This window comes from Podarcis raffonei, chromosome 6, assembly GCF_027172205.1.
Source record: "Podarcis raffonei isolate rPodRaf1 chromosome 6, rPodRaf1.pri, whole genome shotgun sequence".
Taxonomy (NCBI): Eukaryota; Metazoa; Chordata; class Lepidosauria; order Squamata; family Lacertidae; genus Podarcis; species Podarcis raffonei.
Genome location: NC_070607.1, coordinates 10,380,954 through 10,400,166, shown reverse-complemented (window position 1 = coordinate 10,400,166; position 19,213 = coordinate 10,380,954). Strand labels below are relative to the sequence as shown.

At 44.2% G+C, this 19,213-nt stretch overlaps 1 protein-coding gene across 1 annotated transcript; it reads right to left on the bottom strand.

Annotated features, from left to right (window-relative positions):
- Positions 1-221: 221 nt before the first annotated feature.
- On the bottom strand, positions 222-18,901 carry LOC128415321 (dimethylaniline monooxygenase [N-oxide-forming] 2-like). Its single transcript, XM_053391388.1, has 9 exons — positions 18,592-18,901; positions 13,822-13,959; positions 12,305-12,493; positions 11,539-11,701; positions 9,707-9,849; positions 8,778-8,977; positions 5,554-5,909; positions 2,185-2,257; positions 222-686 (listed from the first exon to the last, which is right to left on the bottom strand). The coding sequence occupies exons 2-9, from the start codon at positions 13,951-13,953 to the stop codon at positions 335-337; spliced, it is 1,608 nt and encodes a 535-aa protein (XP_053247363.1). The 5' UTR covers positions 13,954-13,959; positions 18,592-18,901; the 3' UTR covers positions 222-334.
- Between the last annotated feature and the right edge of the window lie 312 nt (positions 18,902-19,213).

The window sequence follows — 19,213 nt, the reverse complement described above, 5'->3', positions numbered from 1 at the left end:
GAGGAATGCTCACAAAAACATTGATGAATTTTCATGAGACGCTTTTTCTTTTTAAGCAAGTTGATCGGGAAATGTGCAAAGTAAACTTGATAGGAAAGCATGAGAAATCAAGAGAAACCGAAACGGACAGATTTGCCCTTCCATACTTTGCCTGTATGTTCCTATTTAATTATTTCCCAGACGTTTCCTTCTTTCCATTTGCTAAGTTTGTAGGAAAGAGGGACACAAGTTTGAGAGTGGAAAGTTGGCCCCGTGTGACCCTTATACATGCATTGAAGAGCAAGCAAGCATCAGTAAAGCAGCAGTTTGCCATTGTTGCATCATTGGGTAGAGTTCAGCGCTGACCAACGGATAGGAAAACTGCAACCAAGAGAGCAAGGAAGCCAAGGATTTTAAGCAGGGAGAGCAGAGCATTACTCGAAGAATTGCCCACTGTTCGAGTTTTTGTGGGCTTGATGATCCGCTGTGTCTGGGTAAGGATGGCGTTCCTGGCTCCATCCCACTTCCCTGGTCCCATCAGGCGGAACTGGAATGGGCTGCAGGGTCCAAAGAAGATGGTCAAGGCCAGCTTGGGATCTCTCAGCAGGAGCGTCAACAGGTGTGGCTTTGCTCCTGTGAGAGCAGCAAGCTCGTCCAGATACTCAATGAAATCCGTTTGGATTGACTGGCTGCGGCTGGTGCCAAACCTTTGAAGGTGAAGAAAGACATCAATCACACCAATATCTAAGGTGGAGAAGAATCATAGAATCATAGAATCATAGAGTTGGAAGAGACCACAAGGGCCATCGAGTCCAACCCCCTGCCAAGCAGGAAACACCATCAGAGCACTCCTGACATATGGTTGTCAAGCCTCTGCTTAAAGACCTCCAAAGAAGGAGACTCCACCACACTCCTTGGCAGCAAATTCCACTGTCGAACAGCTCTTACTGTCAGGAAGTTCTTCCTAATGTTTAGGTGGAATCTTCTTTCTTGTAGTTTGGATCCATTGCTCCATGTCCGCTTCTCTGGAGCAGCAGAAAACAACCTTTCTCTCTCCTCTATGTGACATCCTTTTATATATTTGAACATGGCTTTAATATTTCACCCCTTAACCTCCTTTTCTCCAGGCTAAACATGCCCAGCTCCCTTAGCCGTTCCTCATAAGGCATCGTTTCCAGGCCTTTGACCTGGAAGGCATAACATGATTTTATCTTGAGCACATAACTTAGGCAAGAACAAGTCTAGTAGCAGAAAAGCGGAGGCAGGGGCACTCATCTTGAATCTGGCAGGTGGAAGCTATCCATATTTGTTCCCCAAGCCCTCGTAGCCTATCTTTCTTAACTACTTCGTTCAAATGCTGATATTATATCCATGTTGTTAATTTCACTGATAATTCCTTAAATTCTTTCAATTGATACGCTCCTCCCTCCTGTTTTAATAAATTTCTATAAGTCATCCGGGACACGGGTGGCGCTGTGGGTTAAACCACAGAGCCTAGGACTTGCCGATTAGAAGGTCGGTGGTTCGAATCCCTGCAACAGGGTGAGCTCCCGTTGCTCGGTCCCTGCTCCTGCCAACCTAGCAGTTCGAAGTGCAAGTAGATAAATAGGTACCACTCCGGTGGGAAGGTAAACGGTGTTTCCGTGTACTGCTCTGGTTCACCAGAAGCGGCTTAGTCATTCTGGACACATGACGTGGAAGCTGTATGCCGGCTCCCTCGGCCAATAAAGTGAGATGAGCGCCGCAACCCCAGAGTCGGCCACAACTGGACCTAATGGTCAGGGGTCCCTTTACCTTATAAGTTGTCCACCCTTCTATTATATTCTTTTTCCACCCCCATCGTTCAGCCCAGACACTGAGGTCCACTTCCAAGGGCCTTCTGGCAGTTCCCTCCATGCGAGGTTACAGGGAACCAGCCAGAGGGCCTTCTTGGTAGTGGCGCCCGCCCTGTGGAACGCCCTCCCATCCGATGTCAAGGAAATAAACAACTATATGACTCTTAGAAGACATTTGAAGGCAGCCCTGTTTAGGGAAGTTTTTAATGTTGAATGTTTTATCGTGTTTTTAATATTCTGTTGGGAGCCACTCAGAGTGGCTGGGGATACCCAGCCAGATGGGCAGGGTATAAATCATCATCATCATCATCATCATCATCATCTGATCTGGAGCTGATATTAACCATAAAGCATTGGATGTTTCTCTTACCATTTGATCCTCTTCTCGTTCCTCTTGGTGGTGTCAGCCACCATAGTGCTCTCTGAAGGCAGCAAACTTAGCCCTAAAAAGATTAAGAGTTGGGGCTGAGGTCATGTATACAATATATATTCTTGGGGGGGAGTCATGATAGAGGAGACCAGCTCTTTTGCCCCACTTCTTTTCATAGCTTCTCATCCCATCACCCTCCACGCCAATCTATTGTTTATGAGTTTGTGGGTGCCAGACCTTTCTAACGCCTGGACCCAACAAGTCTTGAAATATAAGCCAGGCTAACTTTCTGATGAGGTCATTGCCTGGGGTGATGAGCCATTAAGAAAGCAACGAGAGGGGGCTGTGTGCCGGATAGTGAGAAGGGCAAAAGCCAGAGTTTAGGGTTGAAAGGGTTGGGTTTTGTGAGCTAGAAGCTGGATAGGAAAGCGGAAGGCTGAAAAGCCAGAGAGGCTGAAGTCTTTCCCTATGGGGAAAGAAAGACCCTTTAGGGGTGTTAATCAACCTCTCCATTGTAGACTAAGGTTATTTGTTTGATTGATTGATTGATTTATATACCACCCTTTATTGCAAGATCTCAGGGTGCAAATGCATGTGTAAATAACCCATATATCCTAAAGACACCACTGTCACCACTGCGCCTCATTCCCAGAAGGAAACATGGAGCCTAGGTTCCTAGAATCCCTGGAATCTCGCACCAGCCAGAGACTAGGGTGGCGTGCAACCCTATTTTGCTTTTATATACAGTGGTACCTCGGGTTAAGAACTTAATTCATTCCGGAGGTCTGTTCTTAACCTGAAACTGTTCTTAACCTGAAGCACCACTTTAGCTAATGGGGCCTCCTGCTGCTGCTGTGCCGCCGGAGCACGATTTCTGTTCTCATCCTGAAGCAAAGTTCTTAACCTGAGGTACTATTTCTGGGTTAGCGGAGTCTGTAACCTGAAGCGTATGTAACCCGAGGTACCACTTTACATCTTTAATAAGAATGATGTGTAGCTTTCCTCACTTTAATAAAGTGGTTCTCCAGAATATTGATTTCTTTAACTCTGATAATGGAAAGTTAATATACTGCAAAGCTGTTACATTTGCAAAGAATCTTGGGAACTGGAGCTGTGTGAGGGGTGAACTATAGTTCCCACAATTCTTGGGGGGGGGGAGCCATGTGCTTTAAAATGTATGTTGTGGTTTGACCATAGGCTGGAATGCTTTTCTTAACCTGTGTAGCAAATATAATGAGTTACGCAGCACCATCAATGCATGTTGTCTTTTACAGAGTGGCAAGTCCCAATCTCAACAAGATCCCAGTCAAAATACTTATCACTGCCAGGAGGGAAAAGGAAGAAGAAGTAAGAAAACCAAGAGGCAAGCGATGCAAGGTGCACAGAGCAACACAGCCAACTGAAATCATAGTTTGACCCCTTTTGCCATAGCCACAACATCTGGCTCATTCAAAATGCACCAGAGCGAACCAGAAGAGATCTACGGCACATAAGAGTGCTTTGGTTTTAATGTGCAACAGGTGGACCCACTGTTTTAGTGAATGATGCCATAAGGAGCAATCTGGTTAAAAGAACAGCCAACCCCCCCCAAAAAAAACCTTCATAAAATCATAGTGGGGGGAGGCGTCCCCAAGAGACTAAGCCATCAGAGCCGACTTCCCAACTGTTGCAGGAGGTCTGCAAGAGGTCTGCAACTTGGCCGCAGAGCTGTCTTTCGCATTTGTCTTAGTGGTTTATTGCGCCAGGGTGCCACACTCTCAGGGGCACCCTAGCGGGTGGGGGAGCTGCGTGGCTTTGCTGGCAGCCTCCCTTTTCCCTGCATGCCTGCTAGCTGCGACCCGCCAACTATATGGCTGGCAGGCATGCAGCTTCCTTCCCAAGCCTCCACAGGAGGAGAGCGCTCCCCGCAGAGGCTTAGGATGGAAGCTGCACGTAGCTTCCCTCCCAAACCTCTGCATTTGCTAAAGACTGTCCTGCTCCTGGTCATTGTCCTTCTCCTGCTTTCTGGTGAAAGGCGGCGTGCAGCCTTCCTGGGCTGCCTTCTCGAGTGCCCTGATGCTGGAGAGCATGTCCGCCACCACATTTTCCTCCTTGATCACCGCCACCACGCCGGGGATCGGGCCAGTGGGGGAGGCAGAGGACATTTTCTACCGCTCCCTCCCTTGTTTTGGAGTTGCCGGTGGGGCACCGGAGGGATCTTTGCACCACGGCACCAGATATGCTAAAGACGGCCCTGCTTGGCCGTGACCCCTTTAACAGGTCAAGAAGTAAACGAGTTCCATTCCTTCCCCAGCAAGTGCCTTTGGCCAAGTGCCTCTACTTTTCCCACCAGCCAATTCTTGCTTCACAGCCTTGGAGTCTATCTACCCCATGATACTGAAAGTCAGAAAGACCACATATTGTCCCACCCAATTTCCTTCTCCCTTCCCTTAGTGCCCACGTAGGCATCCCAAGGCTGGGAGAAGATGGCTGTGCTTGAGGGAGTTCCCAGTTCAAATCTCACGTAAGCAAGCCACTCATCTCTCATCTTCAGCTGCCTGATTGGTAGCGGTGCAGTGACAACATTGGCCCGTTTCAGAAAGCTGTAGGTGCAATTGCCAAGATAGTCTATGTGCAGTTCTTGGGCAGCTTTATATAAATGCTGATTGTCATAACCATTATTATTACAAATCCATGATCAAGCTGCCCAGATTTTGGATATTGGATTTTTAAGGTTTTGATTAGGATTTATGGTGTCTTTGGCTCTCTATTTTGATGGGACACTGTGTATGCCTACAACTCGTGTTTCAACCGCAAAACTGGATTTTATAATCAAAGAACTATCAAAATATCCAAATTTTAAATTTGGGGACACGTCAAATGTGTAATTACAGTGGTACCTCGGGTTACAGACGCTTCGGGTTACACGTTTTCAGGTTATGGATGCGCCGAAACCTGGAAGAACCAGAACGGCTTACTTCCGGGTTTTGGCACTCACGCATGCGCAGAAACACTAAATTGTGCTTTGCGCATGCGCAGAACCGCTGAATTGCGTCACACATGTGCACAGACGTGGCGCTGCAGGTTGCGAATGCTTCGGGTTGCGAACATGCCTCCCGCACGGATCACGTTCGCAACCCAAAATTCCACTGTAATCTGATATCCTAACTTTGAAAATTGCCAAACTACATGAGTAGCAAGGCAAAGCAAAACAATGGTTCACTAAAGGTATAATTGTTATTTCCTGTTTACCTCCACATTCACCCCCTTCTGCTTCTTATTTTGTTTACTCTATTGTAAAATGTTAGATTGCAACCTCCTCAAGGCAAGGAACTGTTCTTTTGTACTATGCACCCTGACTGAGCTGTATAATCAGAACCAGAATCTTACCCTTAAAGACTCTGGTTGCCCAGCGAGCTTGCAGCTCTGCAGTGGGCATGATAGGCCCAAGGGGCTGGATGAGGCCAATAACAGCCAGCGTTGGCTTCTCCAGATGAAGAGGAAAGACGTGTTTATACAACGGGACCCGATTGTCTTCCACCTTGATCACTGACTTGTCCAGAAAAGGAAACGCAACCGTGTAGCCTGTTGCAAAGATGGCAATATCCACATTCTCCTCTACAGTTCCATCTTCAAAAATGACGGAGCTCTCGGTGAACTCCTTGATGAGTGGTTTCACCATCACAGCACCACAGAGGATACGGCTAGGCAAGTCATCATTGAACACTGGCTCTTTCATCAGGGATCTGGAAGGCAAAATGAGAGTGGAGAAACATGCTCAGAAACTGGAAGGGATAACACTGTTCTTATTCTCCACCAATAATACAGTAAGCCACCAACCTATGTGCATTTGACTTGAGTGCATTCAGCTTTTTGTGGGGGGGAAAGATAGTAAAAATTAATAGAAAAGGGGTGGAAAGAGGGCAGGCGTCCCTACAATGTCATGAAAAGGGGCAGGGGTGGAATGGGGCTGAATGGGGTTATATGCGCTCCACCGAAGGGTGAAGTGTCTGGAATGGAAGTAAAGGTAAAGGGACCCCTGACCATTAAGACCAGTCATGGACGACTCTGGGACTGCAGCGCTCATCTCGCTTTACTTGCCGAGGGAGCCGGCGTTTGTCCCCAACAGCTTCTGGGTCATGTGGCCAGCATGACTAAGCCGCTTCTGGTGAACCAGAGCAGCGCACGGAAATGACATTCACCTTCCCGCCAGAGCGGTACCTATTTATCTACTTGCACTTTGACGTGCTTTCGAACTGCTAGGTTGGCAGGAGCAGGGACCGAGCAACGGGAGCTCACCCCGTCGCGGGGCCTCGAACTGCCAACCACCGATCGGCAAGTCCAAGCAGTGCAGTGGTTTAAACCACAGCACCACCCGCATCCCTATGTCTGGAATGGAAACCACATGTAAAACAAGGATTGCTTGGTGTTATGTACTGAGTTGAATAGGATCCAAACTGCAGCAGTCTGATTGGTCCTAGAACAATAGGATTCAGAATGCAGCAGTCTGATTGGTCCTAGAACAATGCAGCAGTATGATTGGTTGGCAGAAACCACCCAATCATGCTCCAGATATAAGTGAATCCACAACCTGATTGGCTTACAGTAGAATTCCAGAATTAGCCAATCATGTGCAGCCCATTGTGTAAATAATGTATATAAAGCAGATACTTTGAGGGGACTTTCATTCATTCCTCCTCACCACTATGAGCTGAATAAAGAGCATGAAATCACTTTGCGTCTCTGAATATATTTCACTTGTATAGGCAATTTTGGCTTTAGGTGCAATCCCTGGAACATAACTCCTCTACAGTGCTTCATAGGGTTCAAACATACCGTACTTTTCCGTGTATTCGACGAGGTTTTTCTCTTCAAAAAAGAGAAAGTTGATTGGCGGGACAGTTGATTAGTTGCTGCACCTATCCGGAGACTGTCAAGGTGATTGGGTGTGTGAGTGGTGGCTGTGGCAATGGCTGCTTTCGATTGGCTGCCGCTGCTGCTATTAGGCAGGCGATTGGAGGCTGTTGGTGGCGAATGGGCAATGTGTGTGGTCATGCGGATGAGCAATCTTTGTCAATTCCCCCCCCCAAAAAAGCTCAACAACTCTGGGCAATCTTCCCCCCATTTTCTTAATTTGGAGTCCCCAAAAATAGGGGATGTCTTATACACGGGGGGGTGTTATACATGGGAAAATACGGTACTTATTGCCTTAAGAGAGAATATTATGAAAATGATATACAGGTGGTACATGACCCCAGTCAAGCTTGCAAAAATCTATCATTTGCCCGACAATAAATGTTGGAAATGTAAGGAAAATGAAGGTACATTCTTTCACCTTTGGTGGACGTGCCCCAGGATTAAGGCTTTCTGGGAAATGATATATAATGAATTGAAAAAGGTATTTAAATATACCTTCTTGAAGAAACCAGAGGCCTTTCTCTTGGGCATGGCCGGCCAAGTGGTGCCATAGAAGGACAGAACTTTTTTCATGTATGCAACAACAGCAGCAAGAATACTCATCGCAAAGTATTGGAAGACACAAGATCTACCCACTCTGGAAGAATGGCAGATGAAACTGATTGAATGTATGGGACTAGCAGAGATGACGAGCAGAATCCGTGACCAGGGAGAAGAGTCGGCAGAAGAAGATTGGAAAAAATTTAAGGACTATTTACAGAAATATTGCAAAATTAATGAAAGTTAAATGGTGTTGGATTGAAATTGAGTGGTTTCTAGCTGTAATGATATAAAGGAACATAGATGGGAAAAAAGGGTCTGGAAAATAAGGTAATATTATAAGCTGTAATGCTTTAAGTGAAGGATTTGCTGAACAAATAATTTTAATGGAATACAAGGAGGAGAAGTATGAGGAGGTCTGAGAAATTTGTTATTGGAAAGTATGTTTTATGAACTATATGTCTTTTTTAATCTTTTTGTTTGTTCTGTTTTTGTTTGTTTGTTTGTTTAAAAAAATTGGAAAATTTAATAAATATCTTTAAAAAAAAAAAGGAAAATACGGTACTTACATTTCCCAAAGTTTTGGTCAAGTTGCACACTTTTTCCTTGACTTGAAGTCAGGCTGGACCTGTTACACTTACACCCCCAAATATGTACTTCTTATAAGAATGCTTATAAGAAGTAAGGATCACCTGTCCTCAAAGGAGACCAGTTTCTGTATTTCTGTTTGTGAATCTATTTTAGGTTTACTCTGCTGGCTGGATGATGGAAAGCCCAGATCAGCGATCCATGCAGAGGCACAACAGGCAGTAGCATCCTCAGATGGTGCGAAATTCTTCTCACAGATTTCCCGGTCTAAACACAGGGATCACATGCCTTTTCAAAAAGGAGATGGATGGAAGCATAGGACTGACAGAATTTGTGTCTAACTGATTTTCATCTCTTGTTGTGTCTTGCAATAACCCTGGCAACAAACCCAGGTCAGATTTGAAGCAAAATGGCCAGCTATATCAAGCCTAGGCAAACTCGGCCCTCCAGATGTTTTGAGACTACAATTCCCATCATCCCTAACCACTGTTTCTGTTAGCTAGGGATGATGGGAGTTGTAGTCCCAAAACATCTGGAGGGCCGAGTTTGCCTAGGCCTGAACTATATACCTGTTTCGAGGCACCAAGCCATAGTTCTCGTGGCTAAACCACTGGTTCATTTTCCGTTCCGTCATCCATTGCAAAAGGAACCAAGGGGCAGAATTTCGGATCAAGTCGTTGAAGCGAGTGTGAAAGATGGTGTCCCAAGGATAGCCATTGTCATACACTCGGCTCATCACCCAGGTGCCTCCCCTTGTGCTGAGGAAAACCTGTGGGGCAGCAAGAGAAGCCGATGAGCCCCCAAAACTCTCTCAAAGCTTCCTCTCTCCTTCACAAATCCAGTGGCGTAGCGTGGGTTGCAAGGGTCCCGGGCCACACAGAGGGGGAGGGGGAGAGAGGGGAACGGACTTAGTATGCATGCAAATTCAACAGCCTAATAGAGTCTGCATCACCCAGGAGATTGCAGCCACAGAGATAAGACAAGAAGAGTTGTTTCGTTGCCTGGAGAGGTCACTTCCTGGTTCACAGGAAGAAGCCGTGTTCAACAGAGCCCTGTGATGGAAGGGCACAGCTGTATTGAAGTAGCACGGGGTTTTGAAATCTTGTGCCCCTAAGAATTTTGCGCCCAGGACATATTTATATATGTTTTTGTATATGTATGTTCAGCTGCTTTTTAATGTTTTCCGCTGCTGATCTCTTAGCTGTTCTTACTTTATCAGCCAGCGGACTTGAGTTCCTGACAGGCAGGGTATCTATAAAATAACATTTACTGTTACAATATCTGTTTACATCTATCCTCCTCTTTCTTACCGTAAACCTTCTTCCCATTCTTCCTCCTCTCTCTCTGCTCCTTCCTTCAGTCAGTGGGTCCTGCTGCCAGCCATCGCGTGGGTAAGTCCACCTTAGGTTGGGTTCCATCTATTTTGTTTTGTAATCCATGCCTATCAAGAAGATATCCAATTCTTCACATCACCCCTCTCCCCAAACAGCCTCTTTACCTTCTTCGCCTTCCTGCAGATCTCCACAGCGATGTCAGCAGCCGAATTCCCCATCCCAATGATCACAACAGTCTTCCCATTGAACCCATCAGGGTTTTTGTAATTTCGGCTGTGGAAATAGTTTCCCTGGAACTTTTCAAAACCTGCCATGAAGCAAAGAGTTGCTACAGCACTCGCAGAATAACTTAATAGTTGCAAAAAGCTGTTTTTGGATAGATTCCAGATCAGGATATCACAGCATTCAGGTACAAGACAAACTTTGCTTGGCTCATCTGTAGTGGAAGAATGCTATTCCCTCAAATATATCTTCTCACGAGAGGAAAAAACTGGTAAAAACAATATAGCTTTAGCCAAGTGACTAACCCGTTTTGTGATCAAACATGGGTGCAGTATGCAGTACAAGAAAGTAGCCTTTTAGAATGTGAAAGTCAATGACTTTAAATCAGTATATATTTGTAGAGTCAGTGATCTAGTGGAGCTATGGTTGTTGTTTTTTAATTCCTATTTTTATTTTACATCCAAAGAGCATGCTAAGGACAAAAACATGTTAACTATGGCCTCTTCTAAGCAAAGCAGTAGAGGGTTTGTTTTATGGCATCAGAAGGGTGAGCTTGATTATGTCTCCCTCTGAGCCATCATTTTCTGCCAAATCTTCTATCCGATGTATCTCCCCCTTCCCCTAGGAATTCCAAGTGTGAGTTGGCTAAGATAAATACATTTGGAACTCTGATATGGGTGGGGGGGAATCCAGAATTTGGGAAAAAATATGCAAAAGTTGAACAAATTAGGCAACAATGCTTGATTTGTTTTCACCACATAGCACAACTGGGGATGAAGAGACATGTCAAAATCATATATTTGAGGGAATGAGATAGGAAAGGATTTCTCATGTGGAATTGTGGGGGATGTAAGGGCAAGGGACGCAGGTGGTGCTGTGGTCTAAACCACTGAGCTTAGGGCTTGCCAATCAGAAGGTTGGCGGTTCGAATCCCCGCAATGGGGTGAGCTCCCGTTGCTCGGTCCCTGCTCCTGCCAACCTAGCAGTTCGAAAGCACGTCAAAGTGCAAGTAGATAAATAGATACCGCTCCAGCAGGAAGGTAAAGAGTGTTTCTGTGCGCTGCTCTGGTTTCACCAGAAGTGGCTTAGTCATGCTAGCCACATGACCCGGAAAAGCTGTCTGCGGACAAACGTCGGCTTCCCTCGGCCAGTAAAGCGAGATGAGCGCTGCAACCCCAGAGTTGTCCACAACTGGACCTAATGGTCAGGGGTCCCTTTACCTTTACCTTTAAGGGCAAGGGAATGAGGATATTTATCTGCACAGGCATATGAAGGACCTTAATCCCTACCCAGGGCTCACCTAAAATTTTCTTTTGCTCATTCCCAGCCCTTCCCCCTGCAGAGAATAACTATAGCACATTCAATAAGAGTTGGCTGCGAAACCATTTTTTTGTTTGTATTTGTCATTTTTGTCCCTTCATTTCTCCCCCTCCTTCCACTTATAGCTGTCTATGCCTGAGGCAAATTATGGAGATTAGAACACTCTTGATCTTATCATCCCCCCTGAAATGGTGTTGATCTGCTAAGCTGCCTCTGTTAAGCTGCCCCTCCTCCAAAAGTTCAAGCAGCAGGTCTCTCCTTGAAAGCTCATAACTAAGGTGAGAAGAGTCTCTTGAATTCTGGCACCCCGGATGCTTGCCTTACTTGCCTCTTCTAGTTGGTCCAGCATGACCTCATGCCTGGTCACTGAACCTCACAAACCCAACCAGACACTGTGTTGTCAACTGAAATAAGTTCAGGGTTTCAACTCTCTGTTAGGCTGAAGAAACCTTACCAGGAAAAGACTCCACTGGGGTGTATGCTTCTATCTGGTGGCCAGTGCAGATCATGACAGCATCGAAGATGAATGACTCCTGCTTTCCATCTGTCTCTGTGACCATGGTCCATTGGCCAGTGGTAGCGTAATCTTGGCTTTTTTCTAAACTGATGACGGTGGTCTACCATGAAGCCAGAAAAAATGACACGATTACTTTGCAACCAGTTTTCTCTGACACCACGTTCCTCGCTCCCCACTTCATTGAACAGCAGGAAGTTCTGAAGGGGAAATTTTTGAAGGGCTTTTCGAAGGATATTGAGAAGCTAGAAGAGGACGGCCAAGATGATCAAAGGTCTGGAAACCAAGGAACTACTTATGAAGAACAGTTGAGGGAATTGAGTATGTTTAGCCTGGATAAGAGGAGGTGGAGAGGAGATATGATAGCCATCTTCAAATGAAGGTGGTGGACTCTCCTTCCTTGGAGGTTTTTAAGCAGAGGTTGGGTGGCCATCTGTCATGGGTGCTTTAGTTAAGATTACTACATTGCAGGGGTTTGGACTACGTGGTTGTAACTGCTAGTGAGTGTTGGTACTGTATGAAAAAAAGCGGACTCGTTCCATGTGTGGTGGACGTTCTACAGACATCAAAAATTTTGAAAAAGAATTGTCCAAGCATCATCACTCTTTACCAGAGCTAATGGATTCTCTTGTCTTCTTAACATTATACCAAATTTAGCTCTCAGAAAGAAACAGGAGATAGTATTGAGTGAATTAAATCAACATACCTTGAACCTGATATACTTGAGCAGACCAAAGTGCTTTGCATACAGTCGCAAATATTCCAGGAACTTGGAGTTGTGCAGGAAGTTTGGAAAGTGGTCAGGCATTGGAAAGTCACTGAAGCAGGACATCTCTTTGGAGGAATTGGTGACGACAGAGTTGTAGATGCTAGCCCTGTTTTCTTCCACCTTTTCCTAGGGAGCAATAAGAAGATCCCTGCTTGATCACACCCTAGTTCCATTTTGTCCACTGTCCTGATTCCAGTGAAGGTGAGGCAGATGCCTCCAAGAATCCCACACACATAGCATGAAGGCAAAAGCTCCTCACCATTGTTTGCTTCTCAATCAACTGTTGCCAGGTGGTTCACTATCTCTGAACATGGAGGCTCCATTAAAGTGCTATGACTAATAACCCAATTGGTCTCAAAATCTCCATAGAGATATAATGCATTCCCAGCAAGGTGTCACAACCAAAACATTCATCTCCCTGTCTATGCAATCCAGTGCACCCATGAGTCATCTGACATCCGCAACAGGATAAAAAATATTCCAAGAGAAGCCATTTTGAACAAGTTTTTGATATATGTAATGAAAAATAATAACAACAAAAATTCATCCAAAAGGAAATCCAGTTCATCCTCGGATGAAAGCTGTTTACATACTATAAAGAAATGGAATGGGGCGCTCCCAGTGTTCCTAAGATGCTATTGTTCAAAAAAGCACAGTAGAGGGTAAATAATCCACATGACTACAATCAATTGGTCACAGATCTTCCAGTTCTAGGAGCGAGGGTGAAACAATCCACCCAGTTATGTTCAAAAGTGGAGGGCATTTATTAAACCATCAGCACATTGTTTGGTTTGTGACTGCTGAGGGACAAGCCAATTTTATTTTGGCACAATTCAGGATGAAAAGCAGCTCTGTCATAAGGCAAGATGAAATTTCTACCTCAGGCGGCAGATTATGTGTGCCGTATGGGCAGATCTGCCTGCTGTGGCATAATCCACTGCACAAAGATCTCCTCTTGCAAACATTGCTCGACAGCTTTGATTTCCTGAAAAGAAAGCTCAACAAATTTGGCTGCCCCCTCCCCTAACAAAAATCCTGGCTACACCCATGTGGAAGACACGAATGGCATGAAACTATTTACATTACTGAAAATATATTTCACACCTGGTTTGGCTCTTAGTGACTAACACTGGATGAGGATGAGTCTGGCAGTATAGTCTGCCATGCAATGTCCCAGCACCTATGCACACAATTTCAGCCACTTCCTTTCTGGAGCAATGCAATTCAGCCAGAAACTTGAGTGCTGGCGAAGGTGAGGACAACTATCAGTTGATGAAGACTTTTAGAACTAGGTACCTTCCTACATATTACTGGCAGCTGAGGTCGATAGGAGCTTAGCCACAGAACACAACTATCAGAATCGGGGCGTGTCCCTCTGTGGGTTGTAGTGGAAGCTTCCCAAGATACATTCATTCAGTGTTCTAACCTTTCAAGCAACAAGTCTCCTGACTTACTGTGAATCTCCATAGTCCCCCGATGTCACTGCTTTGTTCAAAGCAAGTGGGCTCAAGGCCTTCCTCCAGGCAGCCTTTCATGGATGTCAGCCCGCTCACTCCAGCACCGATAATGGCAACTTTCTTAGCCATGGTCCCCTATGGGAAGGAAAGATCAAAGGCACAGCTTACATTTCTCCCTTGAATCAGAAGGACACTTCTGTCCTCTTATTAACGCTAGGAGTGTGCTACCTTTGCTCACAGGCTTGTGCTTCACCCCAGATCTGTGGACAGAGGTCATTTCCCGAAGCCTTAGATGTCTTTCCCATTGACTGGAATGAACCAACAAAGGCATATCACTTTTCATTCGTTGGCAAATTTAGATGAAATGTGTTTGCGTTGATGCCCCTTCTGGGGAGTCTTTGCCAAGAACCACACAGTTAAGAATAGTGACATTGTGCCAATCAGGGCAGATGATTCGAGCAATGTCACATCACGTTGCAAGCAGCATGATCCGAGAAGCGTCCACATCACATTTCAAATGACCCGAACGGTATTCACATGATCCTTCACACAGGCTTTCTTTGCATAAGGCGAGAGGGAAGTGAGGGACAGATGTTCCAAGCAGTGTTTACATGACCCTCCCCACAGACATATGATCCAAGAATCTAAGCGTATTTCAAATGATCCAAATAGCAGCCACATCACATCTTAAACTCGCAGGACCCTGACCTGACAATATAGAAAGTACATTCACACTAGCGTTTTAACGATCGCTTAATGATGTTGGAAAGTGCTCCAAGCTACTAAAATCAGAGGCGTCGCAAGGGGGTTGCGGGGGGTGCTGTCTGCCCCTGGTGTCTTGCCTGGGGGGGTGACAAAATCCCCCGGGCGGATCGGCGTGGCGGCACTTGCACTCCCGGCAGATGGATTTTTGCGATTGGAGTGATCGCCGTCGTGAAAATCCGTCCGCTGATCGCGCAATACGCCCAACGATCAGCCTGGCAACCCCCCCCCCAGCAGGCGGCGCTGGTATCCCCAGAGGGCGGCTTTATGCGATCGGCGGTCGGATTTTCACGATCGGCGGGTGGTGCCGGCACCCCCTGGCAGGCAGTGCTCGCACCCCCGGCAGGCCAGCACCACCCGCCGATAGTGAAAATCCAACTGCCGATCGTGCAAACTACTGCCTTGTCTGATATACGGCAACTAAAGGAGACTGTGCAACTTGCCACAAGAAAGTTTTCACCATTAATTGTATTAATTTTATACCCACTTCTCCCATTGGTGAGAAATCTGTGGGTAGCACTACCAATTTACAGTGCAACGCTGTACGTGTCTGCTCTGGGGCAAGTGTGCATGGTTATAGGCAGGGCTTTTTATCAGTCGGAACTCAGTTTTGGCACCTTTCAGGTGGGCACCATGGCCATTATTTATGTGATCGTTGGTTGGATTTGCGCAATCTGCGGGCGTATCTGTTTCACGGATACCCTTCCTAATAAAACCCTTCCTAATAAAACCTTAACAACTTTGGGTACCCTCCCTAAAAAGCTCAACAACTCTGGGCAACATTCCCAAAAATTGCAATGTGGGGTCCAACAGTAGAAGAATGGCAGATGAAGATGTTAGACTTTTTGGAGCTAGCCGACCTGACTGGAAGAATCTGCGATCAGAAAGAAGAGGAATATCAAGAAGATTGGAAGAAATTCAAAGACTATTTAGCCAAATATTGTAACATAAGATAAGTAGAAGTCACTGGAAAGTATCAAACAGGCCTAGGATTAGAGTCAGAATGAAGTGTAAAATACTATGGATTTAGATAATTATGAAAAAAGAAGAAGATAGTAAATCGAAGGAGTTAATTTGATTAGGAAGAAGATATTGGAGGTGATTCAATGAAACTCAGTTAGGGGGGATTCGAGGAAGTCAGTTAACAATGAAAATTAAATTAGGTCTTAGAAGTAATATGTGTCTATATGTTTGCTTTTTCTTTTCTTTTTTCTCTTCTTTTTAGGATTGTAATGTGTTTTTTCTTGGAGTGTTATATTCATTATAAATTTGGAAAATCAATAAAAAAATTTGGGGGGGGATTGCAATGTGGTGTGTGTGTGTGTGTGTGTGTGTGTGAAAAATTTTTTTGCACTGGGTGCCACCTCACCTTGCTAAGCCTCTGACTAAAATGTGACATTTCATCTGCAGAAATTCAACTTCAACATGGAATGAGATGAAGAGGGAACCATCCATAAATTATGTCGCATGCCTTATTGGGGGGAGAAGATAGCAAAGGGTGGGTTTTTCCCGGGAAAAGCACCGGGACAAAACAACAACGATGCTTGGACATGAAACTTTAAAGCATGGAACTGTGCCTCAAAATGCAGCACCAAAGAAGTCTGGATGAGGCCATAGTTGAGGAGAAGAGATATTGGTTATATTGGATTAATGTGTGACATGGGAATTGGGGTTTAAAAAATGGTTTTGCAACTTGCAAAAGGGGACCTCTATTGCTTTCTTATCACAGCAAGGGATCGTGTGAGATGCGTTATCTACTGAAGCCTACGAAAGAGGAGAAATGAGGACAAATCTCATTTCCAAGGTTAAATTCATACTTCTATAAGCATTATTATTCTTTCAGGTTATAGGGTAAAAAAGCTACTCTGCTTTGCTGTCACCTTAAATTGAACGTCTGAATTCAGTTTAGAGTCAGGACTACAGGAAAACACAAATTAGGTAGGTACAGAGCAGTGATACCTGGAATAAACTTGAAGACTAAATTCCTCTGGCTTTAAAAATTGTGAGTATATTAATTGGCCATAATCCAACAGAAACCTATACACATTTAAGCCTGTTGATTTCAGTGGCATTCAGAATGCTTAATTCTACGTTGGGTTATGGCTGGTGAGTATAAAGCTGATCTCATGGTTACAGCATAATTTTCACACATCTGAGCACCATTTAAAATGTGTTTTTATTTTTATATATACACATTCAGTTAAAGTTGTGACAGACAATTTCATTTACATAAAGCTATTCAGGTTGCCACTCATTATTTTGAAAATGCATTGATTAACACAGTAATTAATTAAAGAAAAGCCAGCCATATTTATAAGAAAAGGCAAAAAAAGAAAAGAATATAGGACTGTACTCAATGAAATACTCAGCTAATATTTATGCAGCTTGGATATTTGAAGGAAAATGTTTTGCAGCAGTACCCAGAATTAAACTGGACTCTTAGTAACAGCTGGTATACTAATAGCCACATAATGAGAAGCAGCGTTAAATATTAGTTGATAAAACCATGGGAAAATAGCTATAATGACAAAGTGAACATATTTGTAATAGTAAAAAAGAGGAGGGGATAACTAGAGACCTTTTATAAAATTCATTGACCCAAATATAAACAGAGGAAATATAGAATGAGGTTCCCTAGGTTGGGAAGGAAATGAAGGAAAAATATGGAATGATTTAATCTGTATCATGTAAATTATGTAAGTCAAATAATGCAAATTAGATATTAAGAAAGCGAATATAAAATCTGGTTAAAGGAAGAGCAACTATGATTAAAGTATAGCTGGTTTTGGATAATTATGATCTGTTTTGTTGTTCTTTATTTGAAAAATGTTACCAATGTGATATTTTGATATTTCCTTATGGAAAAAAAAGAAAGAAAATTAATGAAATTTTATGTAACGGATCAACTTATGTATTAGTAGATTTTGCCAAATATTGACTTCTTAAATGCAGATAGGAAATAAGAATTGGAATTATGACAGTAGCACCCCTTAATAGTAAATATTGGTGGCACTTTAAGAAACTATGAGGATGCAAGAGTGACATCTCAGATTTTGAAGTGGTTTGCTGTTCAGGAAAGCTCATGATTGAGTAGTTTGAAAACGTAAGTTGTATGATTTAAGATATAAGTTTGTACTTTACATAATAGTGTATAGTAGATATATTTGTACAATACTCATATACGTCTCTTAAAATCATTCAAGTAAACTTCCTAATGTTATTTCAACTTGTCATGCAGAAATTATGATTACGGTAACTTTTGGCTGCCGGTTGCAGATGGACCTATTTACTTAGGACTTTGGGAAAGTTTGACATTTGGATCGTTTTTATATCATTTTTATCAGCTGCTTTCATGCACCGCTGATGTTCTGTATTTCAGTATTGTGAAATGTTTGTAGTTCTTTGTTTAATGATTTCGATAGTGAGCTGCCCTTGTACCATATGAGATAAAACAATTACGTATAAATCAGAGTACTTCAGCACACACAAGGCAGAAATTCCTCATTCTCTCTTCGGGAAACAGAAAAAGCAAAACCATTTTTAAATGCTCAGCGAGGGCACAAAAATCCGAACTGAGCATTTAGAAAGAACGGGGCAAACCTCACATGTTGGTGAGAGATTTGTGACCAGATCTCCCCTTCATTAAATTTGATTGGCGCAAGGGGTTTTTAACACATTACTCTGCACCACTTTGACAAATCAAAACTGTCCCCTGGCCAGAGATTACAGGTACAGTATTTGCATTTGGTGGAGGAAGCAGAGAGTGTGAGCATTGTAGGTGCGAGAGGTAGATCTGGAAAATAGCACAATGGGGGAAAGAGTGAAATACTTCTGCCTCCAGCATTGCTGCTCTGACCCCAATGAGAGAGAGAGAGACTGAGAGAGAGATTGAGAGAGAGATGGCTGATCTGGTCACAGATTTCTCAGATATGTGGTTTGACTTGAAGAGTCAAGAGATAAAAAGGTTGAAGAACCAAAGTACCGTAGGGAAATGGCATTTCTTACCTGGCTTCCTCTGTTGCCTGGATTAAGCAGATTGTCTCTTCAGTGTCTAGAGGGAAATCCACACTCCAGCTGAGCTCCAGAGACTTTTGACAAATGGAGAGTCCATGCTCACGTGGTTCTTTATCTCTCAGGCACAGAGCACTAGGAGTTAACTTGTTGATGCAGATAGATGCCCCTTTCCCTTGGAACGGTCTTTAGGGGTACTGGTGTGTGTCTGTGTGATAAACAGAGTTGCCTTAAAATGTTCTGTGGATGTTTGTGAGCAACCTTCTTTGAAAACACAAGGAGTTTGGCAACCTTAGCCAAGGGCTAGGGTTACACAATCACATGGAATGTGGGACTGTGGATTTGGGCTTATATGTTCTCCCTTTAATGACAGCTATAGGTAGTGGAGCGGTGGAAGCTGAACTTGCTGGCTTCCCTTGAAAAGACAACAGGACAATTGAGAAGCAGTTGCCGTGCCTTTGCTCTACCTACAACTTGCGCCAAACAAAGGATACTCAACTTAGACGAGTTCCAGCTGGTAGCAAAGTAACTGTGGTTTTAGCATAGCTGTCAACCGTCCCTTATTTGACGGGAAACTCCCTTATCCCAGCGCCGTGTCCCGCTGCTGTCCCTTATT

What these genes read in the sequence shown, in the direction of transcription:
- LOC128415321 (XM_053391388.1), bottom strand. Translation starts at nt 13,953, where the DNA reads ATGGCTAAGAAAGTTGCCATTATCGGTGCTGGAGTGAGCGGGCTGACA. An exon ending in GGGGACTATGGAGATTCACA is followed by an intron (nt 12,494 to 13,821) that starts GTAAGTCAGGAG and finishes ATTGCTCCCTAG; the next exon opens with GAAAAGGTGGAAGAAAACAG. An exon ending in GGCTTGGTGCCTCGAAACAG is followed by an intron (nt 5,910 to 8,777) that starts GTATATAGTTCA and finishes TTTGCCTTCCAG; the next exon opens with ATCCCTGATGAAAGAGCCAG.